Raw genomic sequence first — 22797 nt, 5'->3', positions numbered from 1 at the left:
TTTGGGGTGGTTTTTTATGTATGCTTATATTTATTCATTTAACCTTTTGGAAAATTGCAGCAGGAGCACTTCACTTGCACAACTGTCCTCTTAAGCCACTCCATGTAAGCAGCTCCTTATTCTCTGTTTTCTGGAACACCCATAACTTGTCTGAGCTGTTATGATAGTGAAAAATCTGAAAGCTCCTTTTTTTTCATTTGCTTCTGTAGGAAATTGATTAAAAATGTTATTGGAGTTTGCTTAGCTGAGGCATCAAGCCAACTACTTTAAGTTTGACGGAATTTTTAAATTTGTGTTTGTTTGGTTGAATTTTTTTTTGGCCAAGTGTAATGGGGTTCTCCTGGGGTGCAGGGACCTGTTGCAGTGCCAGCCAATGTAAGGGGGGAAGAAAACAGCACGCAAGTGGGTCTGTGGTTTCCTCTGGATTTGGAGGACACGAAAGATGAGAGCTTGTCATGGGCACCAACCCTGTTTCATTGATGCATGCCTTGATGTTAGGTGAGAGCTTTGAGCTCCTTCAGTTTGCCGCCTCTGGCTGAGGCTGCCATGAGATCATCTGTTGAGTTCTCTGCAACGAGTCCTGTGAGATGTTTTCCTAGTGTCTCTCACAGAGCCTAGAAACTGTATGACAGGGTGGTTTGTAGTGGTGTTATTGTTTGGTGGTTTTAATTTATTTAACATAATTGCTTGTCTCTTAAGAGGAGGGTGATTTTAAACAAGTTAGTCCAACACAAGCATTTACTGAAGCTCTCTAGAGCTCTGTGGAATTCCCCCTCATCAGTGTGACCTGCTCATCTTGTTCTGGTGAATTTTGCAGCCTAAAATGCTGAGGTCTTCCTTCTGCTTTGAGGATGCTGTTCACCTTGCTGAATCATGGGTTCTGGTTCTCCCCAGGAGAACCCTGATAACGGTGGTTCAGTTAGGGAGCAGGGGTGAAGAAGCAGCCCCTGGTGACACTGCCACAGGCCTGGTATCTCTACAAAACATGCTGTGTCTGCTTTTGTGCAGTATTGTAGTTTGCTTTCTTTTTTACTGTAATTCTTTTCCCCATGGGTTTCTTGATGATGAAGAGTAATTTTCATGGAGTTACTTAAGGTAGGGAGCCTTGGCTTCTGGGAGGTGTACCTGTCTCAGTATCAGTTTCTTTGGTTTTGTTTAGCCAGCAGCAGTTACTCCTTTGTTCACAAAGAGGACAGAGCAAAGAACAGTGACTAATGGGTTAATTCAGCAAGGTTGTGGAAAGAAAAACATATCTGGCTAGTACTTTGCATCCTGTTTTCTTCCTTAGCTTTTGGCACTGTATAAACAGGAACATTTTCTTATTGGTTGTATTATACTATTGTACTTAAATGTAAAATCTAAATATTTACAGATTGGCCCTTTTTGATTGACACTATGTTTAGGCAATAAGACCCAGGGAATTTGTTTGTTTAAGACTGGTCCAGAAACTTCCTACCTGTTATTATGTAAAACAGGCAGACAGAAAATAACAGGATTCAGAAACACACGTTCTGCAATCAGGTTCACTGGGTTTCCTATTCAGTTGTGTCTGCTGGGGGAGTTGGGGGAAGAGAAGAGCTTATCACAGGAACTGCAGGTTGTCGTAAGCCGCAGCCTGTGGGTGAGCTGGAGGAGGAAGATTGTCGGAACCTGCCAGAAGAGCTTATGTTAAAGCTGTGCAGTAACTCTTCCCAACCTTTGCCTGCAGTAACGGATCAAGCCTTTGTGACCCTTGCTACCAATGATGTGTACTGCCAAGGCGCCCTGGTGCTGGGGCAGTCGTTGAGGAACCACACGACGTCTCGGAAACTGGTGGTACTGATTACACCAGACGTTTCCACTGGGATGAGGTAAGGGCTCGTGTATCTGTGGAGGTTGATGTTATGAAAGAATAAACAAAAGCGTGAAAGACTTTAATAGGCTTCCTGTGGATTTCACAGCATTATGTCTAGAAGTTTCCCCCTTGGCTAGTGATTCCTGAGAGGAGTCCCAAGTAACACCCATGATAAGACTGTAAACCTTGTAAGAATTCCCTTGCGGAGGAAGAGTTTATAGCTGGAAGTTGTCTTAAGCCCATAACAGAAGCTGAAAGTTTGGGAACTAAGGTTTTGGTGTCTTGCTTTCGGGCCAAAATAAAGGCACTACTGCTTTTTTCCCAAATGTTTCTCTTTCTAAAAGAGGAAGATACATAGCTACCCGTGGCTATGTATTTTGCCCTCGTGGCTAAGAAGGCCAATAGCATCCTGGGATGTGTTAGAAGGGGTGTGGTTAGTAGGTCAAGAGAGGTCCTTCTCCTCCTCTACTCTGCCCTGGTGAGACTGCTCCTGGAATATTGTGTCCAGTTCTGTGTCCCTCAGTTCAAGAAGGACAAGGAACTACTTGAAAGAGTCCAGCGCAGGGCCACCCAGATGATGAAGGGAGTGGAACACCTTCCTTATGAGGAAAGGCTGAGAGAGCTGGGCCTCTTCAGCTTGGAGACTGAGGGGTGACCTTATTAATGTTTACATAAGGGTGAGAGTCAGGAGGACGGAGCTGGGCTCATCTCAGTGATGGCCAGCGACAGGACAAGGGTCAGCGGGTGCAAGCTGGATCATAGGAATTTCCATGTGAATATAATGAGGAACTTTTTCACAGTGAGGGTGACAGCACTGGCACAGGCTGCCCAGAGAGGCTGTGGAGTCTCCGTCTCTGGAGACATTCAAAACCTGCCTGGATGCATTCCCGTGTGATTTAGTCTAGGTGATCCTGTTCTGGCAGGGGGGTTGGACTGGATCTTTCGAGGTCCCTTCCAACTCCCATGATTCCATGATTATAAATTATTTTTTCTTCTTTTTTTATTTTAAAAAATCACTTTTCAATTTGGGTAGTGATTCTAGAAGTACTACAAAATTGTGTGTACAGAAATCCCTTTAGATCGGTTGAACTCACGCCCTGGTATTTGGAGGACCGTGTTGCTTGTTAAAAAGGAACATGGTGTGCCATAGCTACTTAAACTCTTTAGTTCTGCTATGGCCTGGGAAGTGTGTAAGCTCCTGAATTCTTTATGCTATGTAAAAGTATTTGCAATGCATAGAGTCACAGACCGGTTTGGGTTGGAAGGGATCTCAAAGACCATCTAGTTTCAAGCCCCTGCCATGGGCAGGGACACCCTCCATCAGACCAGGTTGCTCAAAGCCCATTCAGCCTGGCCTTGAACACTGCCAGGGAGGGGCAGCCACAGCTTCTCTGGGCAACCTGGGCCAGGGTCTTGCCACCCTCACAGGGAAGAATTTCTTCCTATTGTCTAATCTAAATCTCCCCATCTTCAGTTTAAGGCTGTTAACCCTTGTCCTGTCGCTACCTGCCCTTGTAAACAGTCCCTCTCCAGCTTTTCTGTAGTTCCCATTTAGGTAACCGAAGGCTGCACTAAGCTCTCTCTGGAGCCTTCTCTTCTCCAGGCTGAAGAAGCCCAACTGTCTCAGCCTGTCTCATAGGAGAGGTTCTTCAGCCCTCTGAGTATCTTTGTGGCCCTACTCTGGACACCCTCTAGCAGGTCCAGGTCTTTCTTGTATTGTGAAACTCAGAGCTGGATGCAGTAGTCCAGGTGGGGTATCACCAGAGCAGAGTAGAAGGGCAGAATCACCTCTCTTGACTTGGTGATCACACTGGTTTTGATGCAGCCCAGGACCTGGTTGGCTTTCTGGGCTGCAAATGCACATTGCTGGGACATTTGGAGATTGTAGACAGTGCTGGTCCCAGTTCCAACCCCAGAGGAACACTAGTCATCACTGGTCTCCTTTGGGACATCGAGCCATTGACCACAACTCTCTGAGTGCAGCTCAGAGTGAGTCCACCCAGTGGTCCACCCGCCCAAGTATCTGGCATAAGAAATATATTTTCCCATTTTTGCTGTGATTGGATGCACAAAAATCCATGTTTACAGGCTTTTTATAGTATGTTAATACTGTGTCCATATTCAGTGGGGGAGGAAAAAACTTTATAATACATTTTTAAAATCAAGGATAGCACTTCAAAAAAAAAACAAACCCTGTGTGACTGAACCATGCTTCTAAAAATCTGCTCCTAGTCTTCATTCTTTCCCAGTGAACTCCTGAGCCTTGAAGATCAGTCAAGCACAATATGGTGACTCTGAAATCTAGATAATAATCAGCATGGGATTTTTCTTTGTCTTCACAGGACATCCAGGAGTTTGTAGTTGATAGAGTAATGTAAATAACTACGCTGCATTTAAAAGACTTTTCTTTCTTGTGCCTTGAAGGAAAAGTTACCTATTTCGGTATCACCTGTAAAATTCACATCAAAGATACACTTGAAAAAAAATAAGGTGTCTTCCTCAAAGTCTCATTTGGGCTGTCACAGTGAGCAGGTGTATATTGCAGTGGGCTCTCACAGTGAGCAGGTGTATATTGCCTGGTTTGAGAGTGGCAGTTCTGAAGCTGTGTTTACTCAGGCAAATGGCTTACTAGGTACAAGTGGCTGCGCTGGCAGTGTGTGTCACATCCTCTTAATTTCTGATGGTGTTCCTGTTGGAGATTAGGTAAATAAAGTATGGAATGTTTTCTCCTCCTTACAGCACCTGTATCTCTTGAGATGCTGGCCTGTAGTGGAAGAGGTGGTGGTTGAAGGCCTGATCGATAGCTGTCACTTCAGTGGACTGTTTACAAAGGCTTTTCACTTCTGACTTCTCACTCTAACAAATCAACCCAACCTTTGTTCTTGTCGTAATAAATGTAGTATTGTGTCACTGTTTTCACGCTAGGTGTGAACTCTGATGAACCCCTCTCAATTGCTTCCTTCTCTCCACCTCTTGCTCTGGTAGGTCTGTCCTCCGCAGCGTGTTTGATGAAGTCATTGAGGTGGATGCGCTTGACAGTGCTGACTCAGTCCATTTGGCTCTGATGCAGAGGCCAGAACTGGGTGTAACCTTCACTAAACTTCACTGCTGGACTCTTACTCATTATAGCAAATGTGTGTTCATGGATGCAGACACTTTGGTGAGTAGAGCAGGAGCCGTGGAAACGTTTGTCTGTCTTCAAGGGCTACTCTGAGTGTGGGATCCTTCCTTGTCAGGCAGCCTACTGCCCTGTGAAGTGACCAGATTTGCTGGTAGTCAGAAGGCTGCAGGAGCTTCAGTTGGCATGTTTTGGCTGTGCTTAGTTTTGCCAGCTGCATAGAAATAAATCCTGGTTTGAGAGTAGCCTCAGGACCGTGCTCAACACACATCACAAACACAGAGTATGCAAATGGACTTCTGACAGATATTTAAAATAGATTCCTCTCATAGACTTTAATTTGCACTTGTCAGGAAGGCAGGTCACTTTTAAAGTGGACGGGGAAAAAAAAAAGCCCAAAAACTTTATTTATTTATCTAAATTCTTCTATAGGTGTAGAGATAAAAATGGCCATAATTTGGACAAGGACAGTCATGTCAGCTTTCCTCTGCACTTACATGGCTTGCTTTGGAAGACTGGGATGAATTTTAATTTGGTAGGATTGTGTTTGAATTTGAAACCAAATTAAGTTATTTTTCTCAGGGGTTTTAGGTGGGGAGGCTGATTTCTTGCTTTACATTAAAATTAAAGGAGGAAGGCAAATATTTATTTTTATTTATTTTTGCTTTTGTATTAAATTCAATGAACTAATCTTTCTCTTAACTTTTTTTTCACCCCCTGCTTTTCACAGTGGCTCAGTTGTGGGTGGGGTCCAGACTTTCAGTGACTGCACAGCTTGCTTTCCAAGGGATCTTAACCTTGACCTGCTTGACTTTGCCTGTTTCCTTGTGAAGCTTAAAACCAAAGCAAACTGAAGCAAACATCTGAGCTTTAATTTACATTAGAAAACTGGTAACAAGAGACAGATTTTCTCCTTCCCCTTTAGTCAGCCTGTTGCTGACTCAAATTATTTGGATTCCCAGCTTTCATTGGGAAAAGTGAGCTTCCCAGAGTGGACTCTGGGAAGGTGAGCTAAGAAAGAAAGAAATTGTGTGCGTTTTATGGTATGTTATAATATTTAAAGGGACTTCTGGAGAGTCTTCAAGGCTTGTGAAATAATTTCAGAGGGTTTGAGCCTTTATCAGCAAAATCCTGAAGGACAACAATTAATGTTGCCTTATATTAAAACTGGAGGCTCTGATCCATAACACGTTTTGCATTGCTATTGCTTTTATGCTCTGCGAGCCATATACTACTAGCGATTTACTCCACCGGTACTGGTTTAGCTCCTCATGTTAGAGCAAAGGTTTTTCTAGAACAGTTTTTATTTTCTTTATTTCCCCCCCCCACTGTCTCTAAGGTGCTTTGCAATGTGGATGAGCTGTTTGATCGAGAGGAGTTTTCAGCCGCCCCCGATTCTGGCTGGCCTGACTGCTTTAACAGTGGAGTCTTTGTGTTCCGACCTTCTCTGAAAACATACAACCTGCTGCTGCGCTTCGCTGCTGAACACGGCAGCTTTGATGGTAAGGGGCAAGCTGTAAGGGATGAAGCACCAGGCATTAGGAACCTCCTCAGTCAGCTGTTTTCCATAGCTTCCCTGCTATCTGGCAGAATGGAGGAAGGCAGGAGTTCTCTGGCCATTACGTAATTGTGACCCCCGCCCCCAAATTAAGGTACAGACCTTTGCCTCTTACGCTCTACGTAACCCCCACTGACTTATTGTGGACTGTGCTTCCCAGAAAAGTGCAACGGAGGGACACTGTGTCTGAGTCTTACTCAGTAAGTTTTAATTTTGCTGTCTGGTTTAGGAGAGAGAAATACAGCTGATCTTCAGTCTTCTGCTCTGAGGGAGACCAAACCCCTTTACTACTCCTTTCTTCATATATTACACTAGGACTCCATTTGCCCTGAGCTTGCACCGGAGTGGATCAGGTATTACTTGCTTGTACCTGCTCACATGGCCATGTTGTGAAGTCCAAGTTGCAGTCCCATGAACACACCAGTTTCGCTCCCATCCTTGGATGTGAAATTTTGATGTAGACTGGAGTAGAAGTGTAATTATGGTAATACTGTTCTATATATCCTATAGGGGGTGATCAAGGCTTGCTGAATAGTTTCTTCAGCAACTGGGCAACAGCGGATATTGGCAAACACTTACCTTTCCTCTATAACTTAAGCAGCAATGCTGTGTACACCTACGTTCCTGCTTTCAATCAGTAAGTAGTAATACTCTGTACTGACTGAAAACCTCTGTACTTTGTTAACAAACATTCTACTGCAGGAGAGAATAATAATGGCATATTCTGTGGTCTATAAAGTACAGTGGTCAGAAATGGTGCTATGTAAAAATCATGCAGTAGAAGCTGACATGCAATATGAATTTCTCACATCAGGACGCACAGAAAGTCCCAGAGCTGGCTACACTGTCTCATATGTTGTTTCAGAGAAACTTTTCTCACATTTGAAAAGATGTAGATCACTTTAGCATTAGGTTCTGAAATCTGCACTTGGAATGTTGGGTTTGTGGCGTTTGTAATTTTTTTTTAAAGACAATTTCTTAGGTTCTTCTGTGAAACAAAATTTGTGCTAGTAATTATATGAATTCAGACAACACAGTTAGGAAACTTTCCTGGCAGAAAGCAAGTTGGATTTAGGGTGTCATGAATCACTGCTCCAGTTGCACAAAACACTCTTACTAGAAGGTGAACTTAGGTTGATGTGTTTATTAGCTGTGGGGTTTTTTTAATATGGGATCAGTAATAACCAGGTTTGTTGATTCAGTGTTCAAAGTGCATGCAGGAGGACTGGAAGTGGTACTGCAGGAGCCTGTCATTTTCCTTCATGAACTTTTCTACTAGCATCAGCAGCTGGAAGCAAATGGCAATGCAGCCTTTAGTATTCCCCAATGCCAAATGAGATACCTTAAACAAATAAGATAGGAAAAATACTAGATAACTACTTATATCGAATGTGTTACTGATGCAAAATGTTGGAATTACCTAACCAGTGAGAGAAAGTATGTTTCTTTAGCAGTACATATATAAAAATAAATATATGTTTTGGGTTTTTTTAAAACTTAAAGATCTGTATGTTTAATCACCACAGTTTTGGTAGAGATGCCAAAGTTGTTCACTTCTTGGGAGCGACAAAGCCCTGGAACTACAAATACAACCTTCAAACGAAGAGAGTTATGCAGGATGGCACCACCTCTGGATCTTTTCATCAGCTGTCATTCCTTGCCCTCTGGTGGAATATATACAGTGCCAGTATATTGCCTTTGCTAGAAAAACTTCAGAAGATGGAAGTATCGGAATCTGAGGAATGCAAGGTAACTAATGGGGAGTTAGTGGGAATGTCACAGAATTGTAACAAAAATTCTGGAAATGATGGGTTTGCTAAAGGAAGGAATTACATGGGAAAACACAGCTGCTGATTGGTAGTAGCAGTGACTGCTTCTAGAAGCGCTTAAACTGGCAGTGTAGGAAGGGGTTTTAGCACTATTTGCTTTCCAAAGATTTTCCCCCAGGTTTGTATGGGAGTGTATGTGTATGGATTCTGGAAATTTAACACAAAGTATGATACAGATTAACCAGAGAAGGTGATAATCTATGAAAACATTGAAACAAGTTGACTTTTTTAAGACAGTTGATATAGACTATCAAACTAGCCCTTGAACTATAGTGAACTTTACCTTTTCAGAACTACATTATAACTTGTTTTATGACAAATAAATCAGATTTGCTACGGCAGTGTTAATAACATTTAGGATAGTATATTCAGTACTCTTGTCATCAAGCATTTAAAGCTCTTCACACCCTTTGGTTTGGTTTGTTGGGTTTTTCTGCAATGTATGGTTTCCTTTAATAGAAACTACTGATAAATGGATGATTTCTTGGAGACCTGCAGCATAAACTAATGAGAAGTACAATTTAGATCACTTCTATGCATATGTAAATATTTTCTTCTTTTTTTTTTCTTTTTTAATATAAGACTCTTACAATCATTGCCCTAATTGCAAAGTCCATAAGATCAGCCGGATAATTACCATCCAAGCCCCAGGGAGGAATTTGGTTTGTTAACCTCACGACAAATTGTAAAGCAGAGGAAGGAATGGGTACTTTTTGATCTCATAGTTGAGCATGCATATGTTTTAAGAAACTGTGTTTTAAAGAAGTATTTCAGCCACAGCAACATGAAGCTGGAAATACTTGTTGGATTGCCTCCTGATTACACTGGCATACTTAGAAGGGCAAAAATCAAAGCTACAATATGCTCAGAATCTGGGACTGCCACCATTTTTCAGTTTATTAACTTATTCCTTTAATTCCAAGATCCCTGTGAGGAAGTGAAACTGTTGCAAATAAGATATTAATTTTCTGAAAAATTGCATTTCAGTGGTGAGGTGTTCTTGTTTTTGTTAGCATACTTTCAATGGAGTTGAAATTACGTTGAAAAAAGTTGCTCCTTCGGTGGCCAATTCGCTGCAAACGCCCGTGCTTCCAGAGCAGACACATGAAATAGATCCCACAACATGTTCACCTGAGGAACTCACTTTCAAAGCTGTAAGTATGTTGTGTAGCAAAGTAAAATAATATACTGAAGTGAGATTTTTTTTTTTAAATCATGTTTCTGATCTGAGAGATTATATCTTGTACATTTTAGCTGTAGCTGTTGAATTTACTTGCTAGCATCAGAAACAGTCTAAAGAGTATCTATTTTCTTTGATTTTTTCAGTCACTCATAAGTGATGTCTCTGGAGTTTGTATTGAATTTTACTAAGAGATTGCTTACAGAAAGCTGAATAAAGTGCAATATAAAGATACATTGCTGAAGTAATTGAATAGTACTTTTGTGAATCAATATATTTAAAACTAGAATCCTTTCTACCACTCCTCCCTAGTTTTATTTTGTTTGCTGGGCTTTTTTTTTTTTTCCCAGAAATGTTGATTTTGAAAACTGTTCCTCAAATTTCAATGATTTGGGCAACAAGAAGTGTCTCAAAAGAATCCACTGATGATCGTTGTAGGGGTCCTGGTTCTTTTGTCACTCTTCTTGTGTTTGGGTGGTTGAGCATTTCTGTTGGAGTGACTCCCCTTATTTTAGCAGGAATTACATTGAACATAATAGCACAATGTATCTGCAGTGTTAAATTGTGAAGGAAAATGGCAAGACTTCCAGCTCTCTAACTTAACACATCTTTTGCACATAAGTTATTCTTATCCTGTGTGCATCATACATCTGACTTTATTGGAAACCTCAAACCAAATAGGGACACATTTTCAAGGTATTTGTTTGAGGCAAAAGGATCACTTAAAGTAGTGTCCCTCAAATTTACGTTGCTTTAGTTTTTTGATTACCAGGATTGGTTTATCAGAAGATTGTATTAGAAATGAAAAGCCTGATTCTCTTCTTACATGGGAACACCATCACTCCACTTTCTGCTCCTTAGCGTCAGTAGTCTTGTGGGATTCTTTTGGTTTTGGTGGAAGAGACTTCAGAATGGGGTCTGTCTTCTCATTAATACTTTGATGTCTGGCAAAGGCAAACATTTGGGGCAGTATGTTTTGGGCAATCTATTTTACTTCTGTTTTGGAATACACTGTCCTGTTCCCATTCTATGCATATAAAAAGCTCATGAGTTACAGAGCAAGCTATTATTCTAAAATGAGGTTTTCCTCATTGAAATTTGGCATCATGAATCGTAGGCATCTACTGAGCTGGCTTTCCTGGCTGTTTCTGTACTCACTGCAGAATGACAGCCACTCCTGAACCTATTTTAAGATGAGATGTCCCTCTGGAGGTACCTATCCTAGATGGATTATAGTAGGAGCTTAGATTCAATGCCATTTTGGTAGTTAAAGCTGTGTGAGATTAATTTTGTCCTGGGTGATAATGTCTTTTAATTCCTTTCCCTTCCATCCATTCCTTTCCCATACCCTGAGACTGAAATTGATTTGTATTATGTGCATTCTCATGATAAGGGAGCTATGAAAAAATATTCTCCTAATAAAACCTCAGTGGCTGTATTTTAGCAACCCGCACGTGAAGCTGAACAGAGCAGTTCTAACGTCCATCTCTCTGAGCCTGACAGACCTTCAGAGCAACTTGTATTTCGTCCTACGTTTCAGGAAACCTCAGAACTGGTACATGTAGCTTCCTGCATGGTGCATCTGTTGATAAGTGCATGCATGTCTTTGCTGCCCATGTAATTTTTGGGAAATCTTAATTAATTATGGTGCAATGTGCAAATAGATTTTTTTTAATCTTTTGGCTATGTAGCTCTGCAACTGCTTCCCATACTGGGGTATAATTCCTTTCTAGTTTTAAAACTTCTAGTTTTCAAATGTATATTTTTCCCCCTATTAGCCTCCAGGTAATAACTGCATGGTGTTAACTTTAGCTCTCTGATACTAACCCAAGCAAAGCTGTTTGGGAATGTTGCTCTGTTTCGTGTGGCAGTTTTTATTTTACCTGCTGATGTTTCCAACCACATGGAAAACAAATGCACAGTGACTCAGGCATGGAGCCCAAGCGAGTAGGCTTTCCTTTGAGAGCTTGTACTGAGTTTTTCTGTGGGCAGTGTGACAGCAGTGACAGACTTGGCATTGATGGGGGTGACAGGGTGTCAAGTACTTGTGTCTTGTAAGGAACACAACACAGCCATTTCCCTAACAAGGCCTCTGGTATGATTAGGAAGCACTACAGTGAAATACTTTTGAGTGTGAAAAAAACCCTGTAGGTGGACCTGTAGCTCCTGTGCAGCCAGGGGCATTTGGGCCATAGCTAAAATTCTTTATTTCTGAAAGCACCATGATCCAAAGCTGTTGGGTAGGGCATGCCAACAGTAAAGAAAGGAATCCACATGACTCTAGTTCTGCATCTACAAGGCCTGAAAAATAAATACCAAATGTTGTTGCATATTTGGATATATAGGGAGCAAGCATGCTCTTCAGAGTTTAAAGTCATATACAGCATGGGACCCAGGTGGAAGTACATATGTAATTGCTTAAGCACTTAGGGTCAAGTTGGCTGTTTGAAATGGCTTACCTCGTCTGCAGGAGCAGGTTTTGCACACAGTCCTGTGCCTTATCTACCCCAAAAGGAGCAGATGTAATGGTTATTCTAGGGCATTTATGCAGTTTAAGTCACTGATTCTTTTTCACTAATTTCTATTCTGAAGCATCTTATATTGAATGTGTAAGGGTTTCACTGGAAGGCCATTCTGGTTGGATTACAATTTAGTTTATAACATGAGATGAATTGATTGCTATGGAGCCTCTTGGAATAGTACTGAAAGCAGGTTTTCAGTTACTGCTGTCATCAGTCCTTGTTATATTTCATCTTTATTAATTGGTTATAATTGTTGAGATGTTCCAGTTTTACTGGAATTGGTCAATCTTGGATACAGTTTTCCTTTCATGTGGCTGAAATTACCCCTAATAATGTCTTACATTTGTGCAGCTGTGGTAGCTTGATCTTGAACTAGGATTCACAATTTTGAATCATGACTCAAAATGAACTAGTTCTCAGTATAATGAATAGTGTCAATCTTTGGAAGTGTTTTATATGGGCAAAGCAATGTGCTTCATATCTGCTAAATAATACTGATCTCACAGGGGATCAGATAAACCTAAATTGTAGGACTTTAAGTTCATGTGAAAACCCGTTGAAGGCAAAATTTGCAGAGATAGATACGTGGTTACACTTTGTTGTAGAGATAGTCTGCTCTAACCAGTCTGTATGTGTAATATTCTTGTTGTGGTGTTTCTGAGTGTGCCAAGGTCCGAGTTAAGACAAGTGAAATAAATGTTTGGTATGTTCAAAGACACTATGAAAAGAAGTAAAAGCACAGGAAAATGAGATCCTATTATGAAAACAAGAATGAATGTTTGAATACTGTCTGTTTTATTGTTTTAACTGGGTTTGTACAAAGCAGAAGTCTGACATTTAAAGTTTAACTTCACAGCGCTGAAATGAGAACAACCAAATGACTGTTTTCCCACTGTTCTGCTTCTTCCCACAGAATGAGGTTGCAGATACTCTTTCAGAGCTGTCTATTCACTTCAAACCAGAAGAACCAAGCCCAGAAGATGAAAGGAGAAAATGGGAGGAAGGGCGCATGGACTATATGGGGAAAGATGCTTTTGAACATATCAAAAAGAAATTGGATGCATTTTTACATTAAGATGGGATGTCCTGTTATGGTCATCATGATCAATGATTCTTTTATAAATGTAGTCCTTGAGTACTTGGCTATCCTCATAGTTTATTTGACACCAAAGTTAGAGGTAGATATGGATCCTTGTATGTTTTGGGGAAGATTAACAGATACAGGCTCTTGGTTTTTAACGGTTACGTGTGCCTCATCTTTATGGTTACGTACATCTCATCTTCATTGTTCTCCCCTTGTGCCTTCTGAAGTATAATGAATGGTACCTGCTGAGTCTGAACTCTCATGTTTATCACACTTCCCTGCTCCTCCCCATAGCATTCTGCAGAAACAGCTGTGACTGTGAAACATGTTGGAAGTTGAGATGATTTCACAAATAGAGATTGTTTTAAAAGTAGTTTTACCTTTTAGAAGACGCTATAAAACTATTTAAGTGAAAATGTTCCTCTTGAAATAGAGTTAACACTTGCAAGGGCAGCCAGTCTAGACTTCAATATTAGGAAAAAAGAGAGGAGGTGAAATTCTGGTCTCAAAGGAGTCTGTGATAAAACTTTTTCACTGAAGTATACTTAGGATTAAAGGAGATTCAGACTTTGAGATGGCTAGAGGATGTTCTCTCTCCCTATTTATAGGAAGTTGCTCGGCTTCATCATCACCAGTGTGATGAAGAGCGGAGTAAGACTCTTAAGATTAACTGATACTTTATGCTAACCTTTTCTATTGTTGCTATAGGATACTGTCTTTTGTCTTTGTTTTTTTTTTTTTAAATTGTTCCAGGTAGATGCATAGTCAGAGTTGGTAGTCAGAGGAAGAAGTGCTGACTCTATGGCGTAAACCTTCTGGTGCTTTATATTGATTTGTTTACAGTACTTCAAACTGCCCTGGACAAAGGCATTCTTCTCCTTTAGCATGGTGGCCCCAAATTGCTGGCAGTTTGAGTGCAACTGAAAACACAATTGGCACTTGTTTTAGTAACAGGCCCTTTGAAGATCTTTTACACAATAGCTGTGGGGGGGGGACTAATAAATCTGTGAGTGTAGACCCAGAAAAATCTACTGATGAGACTCCATTATATTAAGGGTATTTATGGGGGAATTTTTTTGTGAATTTTTTTGTATTTAGTTGACTTAAGGAAAAAGAAACACTTCGAAAGAAAGAAGCCAGATGGGTGTGCTACAATGATAACCCATTATTCATAAACCCATTATTCATTGACCCATAAATAGCCCATTATTCATAAAGCCACTCAGTATTAGGGTAAGAATTCTGCAGTGTTGATGCGGGATTTGAAACATGTTTCAGTCCTAACATTTCACCAATTGTAGTACAGAATGCCTAATAAATAATTTTGGGAATTCTGTTTAAAAAGCAATGGTGCAACATTGTGCATCAGAGGGATTCCCCTAGATGCTATTGGAGAAAAAGGCAGGATGGGGGGAAGGATTCTTTTTCCTCTGTCAAAAAGGATGGAGGCTGTGTGTGGGGAATAACTTGCACAGATTAGGAAAGGAACGAAAGAGTCAGAAGATCCCTTAAAGAAGGAAGAATTATTTTTTGAGTATTGTAGAATGGCTTTCTAAATTCACATCAGTGGATTTGCTTCTACTTTTGTGGGGCATTTCTGATTTCACCTAGTTTATTTCTCATTTATTCTAAGCACTCTTAAAGCAGGAATCTTTCCCGTGGGTCTGCTGAAATCAAGCTTCTAGTTCAAGTTAGGTGTTTAGGGTCCCTGAAGTCGAAGAGAGCCATGTCCAGAAGATGACTCTCCTCAGTTTCTCCACTGATGGTAAAGGGACGCTGGGCAGCTGACCCCTCCTGGGTGGGAAACCTTCGCACCTCAATGTGGGTGGGTGCGTTCTGCCTCCTGCCGTGCAGGGCCCAGTGCAGCGCGATGGGGAGGCTGCAGCAGCAGCAGCCATGTGCTCTTACCACGTGGCATCGCATTTTCTGATTGTCCCCATTCTTTTGTGAACTTGTGGGCTTCTGAGGCAGCCCTCTGTTTTACAAGCAATTATCACCAATGTGATTTAAACAGGTTTTGAAGACACTATAAAACCGTAGTCGACAATGTGAACTCATGCTTCGTGCAGCTGTACTTCTTACGGTAACTACTAGGTCTTGCTGGGCACACCCATTAGGTTATGGGAGGAAAATTATGTGAAATCAGTAACTGAAAGGTTTTAAAATAAGCATATGAATGTAGTAAATGGAATGTAGTCATGAAATACATCTAAAAGTGCTAATATGTAAAATGGTACTCTGTGTGGATTATGCAACACTTGGCAAATAAATGTAGTATGTTAATGTTATGGAAATAAAATAGAAATGGAAAGGACATGCGAAGTCACGTGCTTATCAGATGTTGCAGAGCTACAGGTCACTTATATTGTGCCAGGGAGTATTATCTGTGACTGACTACTTGAGTATGTTTTTAAATTTTATTAAATTGCATTTGAAACATCAGCACTGCCTGCAGAGCAGAACTAAAAGGTGTGAGTTATAATTATTTCTACAGGCATATGTAATTATAAGCTTTAGGATCTCTTGAATTAGCACAAGGTGTTTGAAGGAAAAGTACAGCTGTGGTTAAAAACCCTGCCTGAGTTTGTGTACCATCTTCACACAAACCAATGTTACAAGTAATCTAGTGTCATAGTGTATTGCTGTCCCCAGGGTCTGGGAAGGGAGAATCTTGTGAGTGAGGCCAGAATGTGCATGTGCTGTGCTTTGGGGAGCACCCTTTGCTCTTAGAGACACCGTTCTGAAGTCTCGGGGCCACGAGCAGGTCTGGGGGGTGTGATGGGCAGCATGTTGCCATGAACCACTGGAGTGAGGTTTGCTAAGTTGGAACATGACTTGGGGAAAGAAGCAAGCTTCACCTAGGATTTCTTCACATTAGAGTGAGGAGGGGGCTCACGTGTTTCTAGGGTACAGGAAGTTAAAAAATGTAGCCTTTTTGGCAGCACCATTCCTCCCTAAGCGAGGCATATTTTCACTTTGGCAATTTGGGAGACACTGTAGAATAACAGCCTCAATTAAATGTAAAAGGGAAAAAATGGCATGGTAAAATCTTTTACCAGCTGGTCTGTGTGTGTGTGGCTGAGTTTTGTCAGTACTGGTTAAACCCCGATGACCTGGGAAGTGGCTGTAAGGATTTTGAAAGGCCAGACTCTGACCTATTGCTGTGTGGCAAACTGTATTTAAAGAGGGTGGCTTGTTTTTAAAACAAAGCATGTGGATTCTTCTTCTGTCATGTGCTTAGTTATTCACATCTAGACTTGGAGGATAATTTTATTCACCATACAACAACTTTTTATTGGGTGCTCTTCATGTATAAACAGGAGATAGTGTGGGTGTGCCACAAGGAAAATTCTTGGAAATTTTAGACACGTGGGTTACTGCACTTTTCTAGCTTACAGGAAAAGGAGATTGTTGTTTGTGAAATATCACGTTACTTACTGCCTGGTGTCTTGTGGGAACCTTTCCAGTTGGGTTGTTCTTGGGAAAAGAGAAGTTGTCTTTGTGCCTCTGGTTCCATCAGCTCATGTCAGTTATTTTGTAAGGCTGGTATTTGGAAAAATGCTTATTTATTTGCTTTTTTAACCTTGCTTTTTTCTGTCCATGGATGGGAGGCTGGGTTAGTAGCAGGTGGCTTGGGAAGTCTGCATGCTCCTGAAAATGTCTACTTGTTCAAGAGATGCAAGTCTGCAGCATGCCTGCTTATTTCTTAATGGCTCTGACTCTGTCGGTCTGCTGATCTAAACTGGTTTGATTCGTGTGACTTTAAAAATAGCACGAGATGAGCCTGTTGTCTTAACTCACGTCTCTAATATTTTTACCTTTCTATAAAGGTATTCAGGCCAGGCTACGGAAAAAATGTTGTATACATTTAGTTGCTTTCTTCACCCTCCATATTATCTTCATGATTTTTGCATTTTATTTGGGTTTTGTGTGTTTTGTTGTTTGATGGTTTGGGGTTTTTTTTAAACAGCTCTATAAATTAGAATTAATTAGCTGTCAATTCTTCAATAGCCCACAGAAATACACATCAGGTAATCATAGAATCGTAGGGGTTGGAAGGGACCTCCAGAGATCATCAGGTCCAACCCCCCTGCCAAAGCAGCTCCCTAGCTCATACTGCACAGATAGGCGTCCAGATGGCTCTTGAATATCTCCAGAGAAGGAGACTCCACCACCCCCCTGGGCAGCCTGTGCCAGGGCTCTGTCACCCTCACTGTGAAAAAGTTCTTCCACATGTTGGTGCGGAACTTCCTGTGCTCCAACTTGCAGCCATTGCCCCTTGTCCTGTCTCCACAGACCACTGAAAAGGGACTGGCTGATTCCCCCTGCATCCCCTGCTTAAGATAATTATAAACTTTAACAAGGTCCCCCCTTTGTCTTCTTTTCTCTAGGCTGAACAGTCCCAGCTCACTCAGCCTTTCCTCATAGGGGAGATGCTCCAGACCCTTAATCATCTTTGTAGCCCTCCACTGGACTCTCTCCAGGAGATCCCTGTCCTTTTTATACCAGGGAGCTCAGAACTGGACACAACACTCCAGGTGGGGCCTGACCAGGGCAGAACAGTAATGCGTGTCAGTGAAACAGTCTGTTTCCAGTGTACTGGTTGCAAACCAGTTCCGATGAAATTCTGTTCATCCTAAACTGGCTGGCTCACAGATGAGAGTTTCTCTGGTGCCAACAGTTAAAACAGGTGACAATATGTTGCACCCTGGTATAGACATTCAACTTTTAATAACTGCATGCCATAATTACACCAAGAGTAGTTTGAGATAAAACAAAAAATGAATATTATATATAATTTACTTTAAACATTATGAAAACCAATTTTTAGAAGACTGATGATGATTTATTACAAATAAAGGGGGGGAAAAAAAGTTTCAAGCGGTTTCCTTGAATTTTACTTTGACTTTTGTCAGAACCCTTTCAAATTTAAACAAAATGGAGAGGGGAAAAAGAAATTCCAAGAGACAGCATCCAATTTGTGATTACTTTAATACTTTCCCCAGTTCACGCTGGCATGACATCAGCTGCCTTGGAAGAGTTTATTTTCTTTTACAATACTGTACAGGGTTCTGACCCATGATAAATAGAGGTGATTTTCCTCCAGCTGTGTAATATCAGAAACAGGTGTTTAGTTTTATTTTAGAGAACTCAGTATGGGAAGGCTTTGAAAAACAATCACATACTTGGAACGAAACTGATGCGTTCGATGGGTGGGAACCTATTTTAGGTTTTGTTTAGTATGAAGAGGGTTTTGCTTTGTTTGTTTGTTTGTTTTTAAACCAAACCAAACCAAAAAACCCACCACCTAAATTCTTTGTGTTTCTAAACCTTTCACTTACAGCTTTCAGGCAAATGGCAGAACAGGTAATTTGGAACCTGTAAATGTGGGTTGTGGGGTTTTTAATATTTTTTTCTTACTTTCAAAAAAGTCTTAGTAATGCAGTAGTACAGTAATTCAAAGAGAAACAATTTTTAAAATAAAATTAGTTTTTTACAGAGTTATGTAGATGTAACTTTACAATCAAAGCATCCTACAAAAATCCTTCAGTATTATTCACACGCTATATATATGTGTGTGTGTGTCTGGCAAAACATTCTGACATTTGCTACTCCTTTTTGGTCATTTACGTAGATGCTTCTCAAATATAGTCAAGAGTCCCCAGGAGTTTTGAGCTGGATAAACTTTGAGCTCAAATTGCTTTTCTCAGTTTATCAGTGACACAATTATTTTGCATCCTCAAACAACGGGATCTTGCCATCCACGTGCTGGCACTCCCCTGGGTCCCAGCAGGGAGCAAAGCAACGTGTCTGATATTTAAAGACAGGGAAGTGAGGTCTCTTAGAAGCTTATTGTCTCACTGCTGTGAGACTCCAGGATTACTTTGTTGATTCAGTCTAATGTGGTGATTCCAAATGTCATTGAATAACGATGAAACTATTCAGCTGGCAGTCAGCTTCATACAACATCCATGTCCAACATTTATACAGTTCAGCCACGGCTCTTGCAGCACAAACAAGCTTCATTTGTTAGAAAGTAATTGCTTACCCCTCCCGGTGTCTGTATGTAACCAGGGGTAGGCAGGTTCTCCTATGGGTAACACTGGCTCAGAGATGTGCTGGTTTTCTCAGACCTTCCCAGTAGGCCATTTTATGAGGTGCTTGCTCCTTCCTGGGGAGGGAGAGACCATGAGTAAAGAAGGGAGAAAGCATAGAATTTAGCTTTTATTCTTACATTTATATATTTTGCAAAAGATAATTATGGATGTTTTTTCAAGCAAACCTAGGTAACTGACTTCAGAATTTATTTCTTTGTGCTGGTTTTGCATGGCAAAGTTCTGGTGCAGGAGGGGGGTGGACTGCAGGGGTGGCTTCTGCAAGAAGCCTGGCTAGCTCAGCTGGTGGAGTGACTTTGGTGGGCATCTGGCCTCCAGCCAGGGTAAAACCACCACATTCATTCGGTATTGTTCAAATGCAAACAGTTTTCATAACAACTGTTTACCTTTTAATGCATTTTATGAGGAAGTGTGCACCAGGACAACTATTAAATGGGATGTTGGGTTCACCTGCTTTGTGGTGAACATGCCCAGGAGATCGGGACAATGGCTTGTGCAGAGCTTGAATGCTCTGGCTGGAGCACATACAGAAGAGGAGATCAGCAGCCACTCCGTGGCAAGGATCTGCAGAAAGCATATAAAATAATTTACTTCCTTTCCCTGTTTACCACTTTCTCCTCAAAATTTTTATCTTTTACAACACATTTAGCTTTAGAGGATGAAAGGAATCAAGGACTGAAAATAGTCTGCTTAGGGTGGACTGTTTTTTCTCTCTCCCTCATTGATGTGTTTTGTTGGGGTTTCTTAAGTGATGTTTTACATTCTTATAAGTACTTTCCTATTACTTTGTTTTCCTTATTGTCTACAGATTACCCCTGTGCATACTGCCTGCCCTCTATGCCCCCTCTCTGCATGGGGAGAGCCCAGTTCCGTTTGTTTGGTTGGGGTGTCTAACAGTGCCTTGACAAAACCCAGTTGCTCTATGCTGCCAGGCCTGTTTCCTCCCCACCCCTGCCCAAACAAGCCCCCCGGCTTTCCACAGACTCCTGCCAAGAAGAAATTATCTGTGTTTGGACGTCAGGAAGGCAGCAAATTGAATTCACGTGAGTCCTTAGTGTCTGACCCTATAGGGCAGCTCAGCAAGTTTACCTTTCAGAGGAGTAAGGTGTTGCACAAATGTTAAATGTTTACTTTTATACGGGGGGGGGGGGGGGTGTATTTGTTTATTTATTTCCCCATGAGGTGAAGGGCAGGCTCGCATGATGGACGTGCCATAAGCCAATCCCAGTGCAATCTGCTTGGGTTTCAAGCTCAGCCTGGCTCTAAACCTGGGCCAAAAGCGTTCGTGCTATGCTTGGAGACAGGAGTTCAGGGTTTTTGCTGATGTATTGGGCTTCCCAGTGTGTCAAGGGGAGCTTGGGCCTGTGCTTACACACTGCGTGGGTGCTTGGACACCTTCTCATCCCCTGGTCAACACTGGAATCGTGGCCTCGTCTGTGACTGGGCATGTTCTGCGACGGGGTGGGGGGGCAGCGAGGTGAGTGGGGGAAAAGCGTATCCTCACGCTCAGCTGACAATTCAGTTACACTGAACTGACTGGCTCGACTCTAGAGAACAAACAGCTCTTGGCTTTGTTCCCCGCCCAGCAATAAAATTTCTCCCCTCTCTCTGAACTGGCCAAACTGGCTTCGCAGCTGCCCCGGTTTACATCCCTGTCAGCCACAGAGGAACATCACATCTTCTGACCAGTTCTTCATGGTGCCGAGGTGGGTTTAAACAAATGTAGTTTTAGACACTTCTGTCAAGTCTGACATTGATGTGCCCTATCAGTTCGTTGTCAGATTAGCCCTTGGATTTATGTGGAATGATTTCCACCTAATTTGCCTGGTGAGCTTTTAGAAGAAAGGAAAAAAAAACCCAGGAAACAACCCTAAGAAATGCCTGGTCACCTTCTCACAGGCCTGTGTTCGGTGCTGCATCGCGGTCACAACCTGTGCTGTTCAGAGCAAAGTAACACAGCGACTTACTGCATCGATGACATACCCCGTGGGGGGTGGAAGTCATGAGCCTGCCTGAAAACACTGTGAAAGGTGCGTAGTGTGTGCGTGTCCCACACACAGTCTTGTCCTGAGGCTGGCGAAAGGGCTGGGATGGGCTGTTACAGCTCAGGAGCTGAGAGTGCAACTCTGGGATTATCAGCTGCCGCGGGATTTCTTATCTCCTCCCGTTTCTAAAAGGCAAAAGATGACAAGCAGGCAACCTTGGTACGGGGGAGAGCTACACCAGTGTGGCTCTGCAAGGCAGCTAGCTTTAGGGAAACATGTTACCTGAAGCACCTCCTGTGCCACTCTCACAGTCCCTTGCTACTTCTGAAATCTGTGACCTTTAGCAGTGTGGTAGGAGTGAACGCACCAAGTTCAGGAAGGTTCAGAACTTTGAAGCTGAGTCTCTAGCACATAATCTACTTCTTTTTTTTTTGAAGCAGAAAATGCAGGAACCTCCACTTAAAAATCGGATTTGACACAAAAACCCCCTGCAAAAGCACGGTTAGGATTATATATTGAGAGATGAATTTATTTAACCTGAGGGCAGCCAGAGAGGATTAGATGTTTTAATTCCCTCCTTTTCCGTCATGACTGCACAGAGTGCTGACACTTGTTTGGCTTGGAGAAGATGACCTGTATACTGAAGTGATTAGTGTGCTCAGTGAATTATTTTTAAGACCTTTTACTGAAAACAAAGTGCTGTCTCACCAAACAAAGTAACTTTTTCTTGGGGCACAATAGCACTCGTGAAATCGGGGGCATTATCACTGAAGTGGGACATGCAGCTTATGAATTGGTCTCGGAGACCATGAAATTTGGGACCTATCTTGTCAAGGCAGCTGGGTGATGTTTTTCAATGCTCTCACAAGTGAGATGACTTAACATGGAAGGAGTTGTTGTGGTTTAGCATTTCAGAACCCTTGGCTGCTGAACTTGGGGTGGTAACTGTAGCCGCCTAATTTTTATACATACTTGTAAGTTCATTCTTTTTCTCCTCAGAATTCTTGTACAATAGAGAAATGAATGTACATCAGAGGCAAAATTTGCTGTAAATTAGCAGTTTATTTCTTAAAGGCCAATGTGTTATGGTATGTTTCCAAATTAAAAGCAGATTTGTACTTTGAAGCACAGGACAGGGGTGTTTCGGTTTTAATTTTTCATCAAAAGGGTACGGCCTGAATAGAGATCCCCTCTTGGGCTCAGCCCTGTTGCCTTAACAAGCATATTACCTGTACGGACAGCTGCAGTTTGCTTTCTTATTGTTCATATTTTACTTGAATTGAAAATCAGCAAGAAAGGAATTTTTATTTTGTTTGCTTGGGTGTTTGATCCAGAAACATGGATTTGAGGGACAGATTATACAGGTGACCTACATATAGGTGGAATATGTTTGGAGCATTTTAATATTTTTTTTTCTTTAATTTTAAACTGCAGGCTTATTGAATTTGAGTGGGTAAGAGAAGAGGTCAAACGAAAAGCATCAATAACGTCCCTTGCAGTGATTCCAGTGTAATCTGACCTGTATCTCTGAATGTCAGTAGTCACGTGAATGTGAAAACCGTTACCTTTTT

The 22797-nt window shown here is 41.6% G+C and overlaps 1 protein-coding gene and 1 long non-coding RNA gene across 2 annotated transcripts; both read left to right on the top strand.

Annotated features, from left to right (window-relative positions):
- Positions 1-1583: 1583 nt before the first annotated feature.
- On the top strand, positions 1584-13116 carry GYG2 (glycogenin 2; the record flags this gene model as incomplete). Its single annotated transcript, XM_084263963.1, has 8 exons — positions 1584-1850; positions 4820-4994; positions 6292-6454; positions 7021-7147; positions 8037-8259; positions 9353-9493; positions 10964-11074; positions 12955-13116. The coding sequence occupies exons 1-8, from the start codon at positions 1666-1668 to the stop codon at positions 13114-13116; spliced, it is 1287 nt and encodes a 428-aa protein (XP_084120089.1). The 5' UTR covers positions 1584-1665.
- Positions 13117-20891: 7775 nt separating this feature from the next.
- On the top strand, positions 20892-22795 carry LOC311191693. Its single transcript, XR_014617296.1, has 3 exons — positions 20892-20947; positions 21141-21271; positions 22661-22795. It is a non-coding gene; the product is annotated as an uncharacterized lncRNA (long non-coding RNA).
- The last annotated feature ends 2 nt before the right edge of the window (positions 22796-22797 follow it).

Source organism: Gallinula chloropus (assembly GCF_964237585.1).
Source record: "Gallinula chloropus genome assembly, chromosome: 1".
In the NCBI taxonomy this organism is placed as follows: Eukaryota; Metazoa; Chordata; class Aves; order Gruiformes; family Rallidae; genus Gallinula; species Gallinula chloropus.
This window is presented reverse-complemented; position numbering and strand designations above follow the sequence as displayed.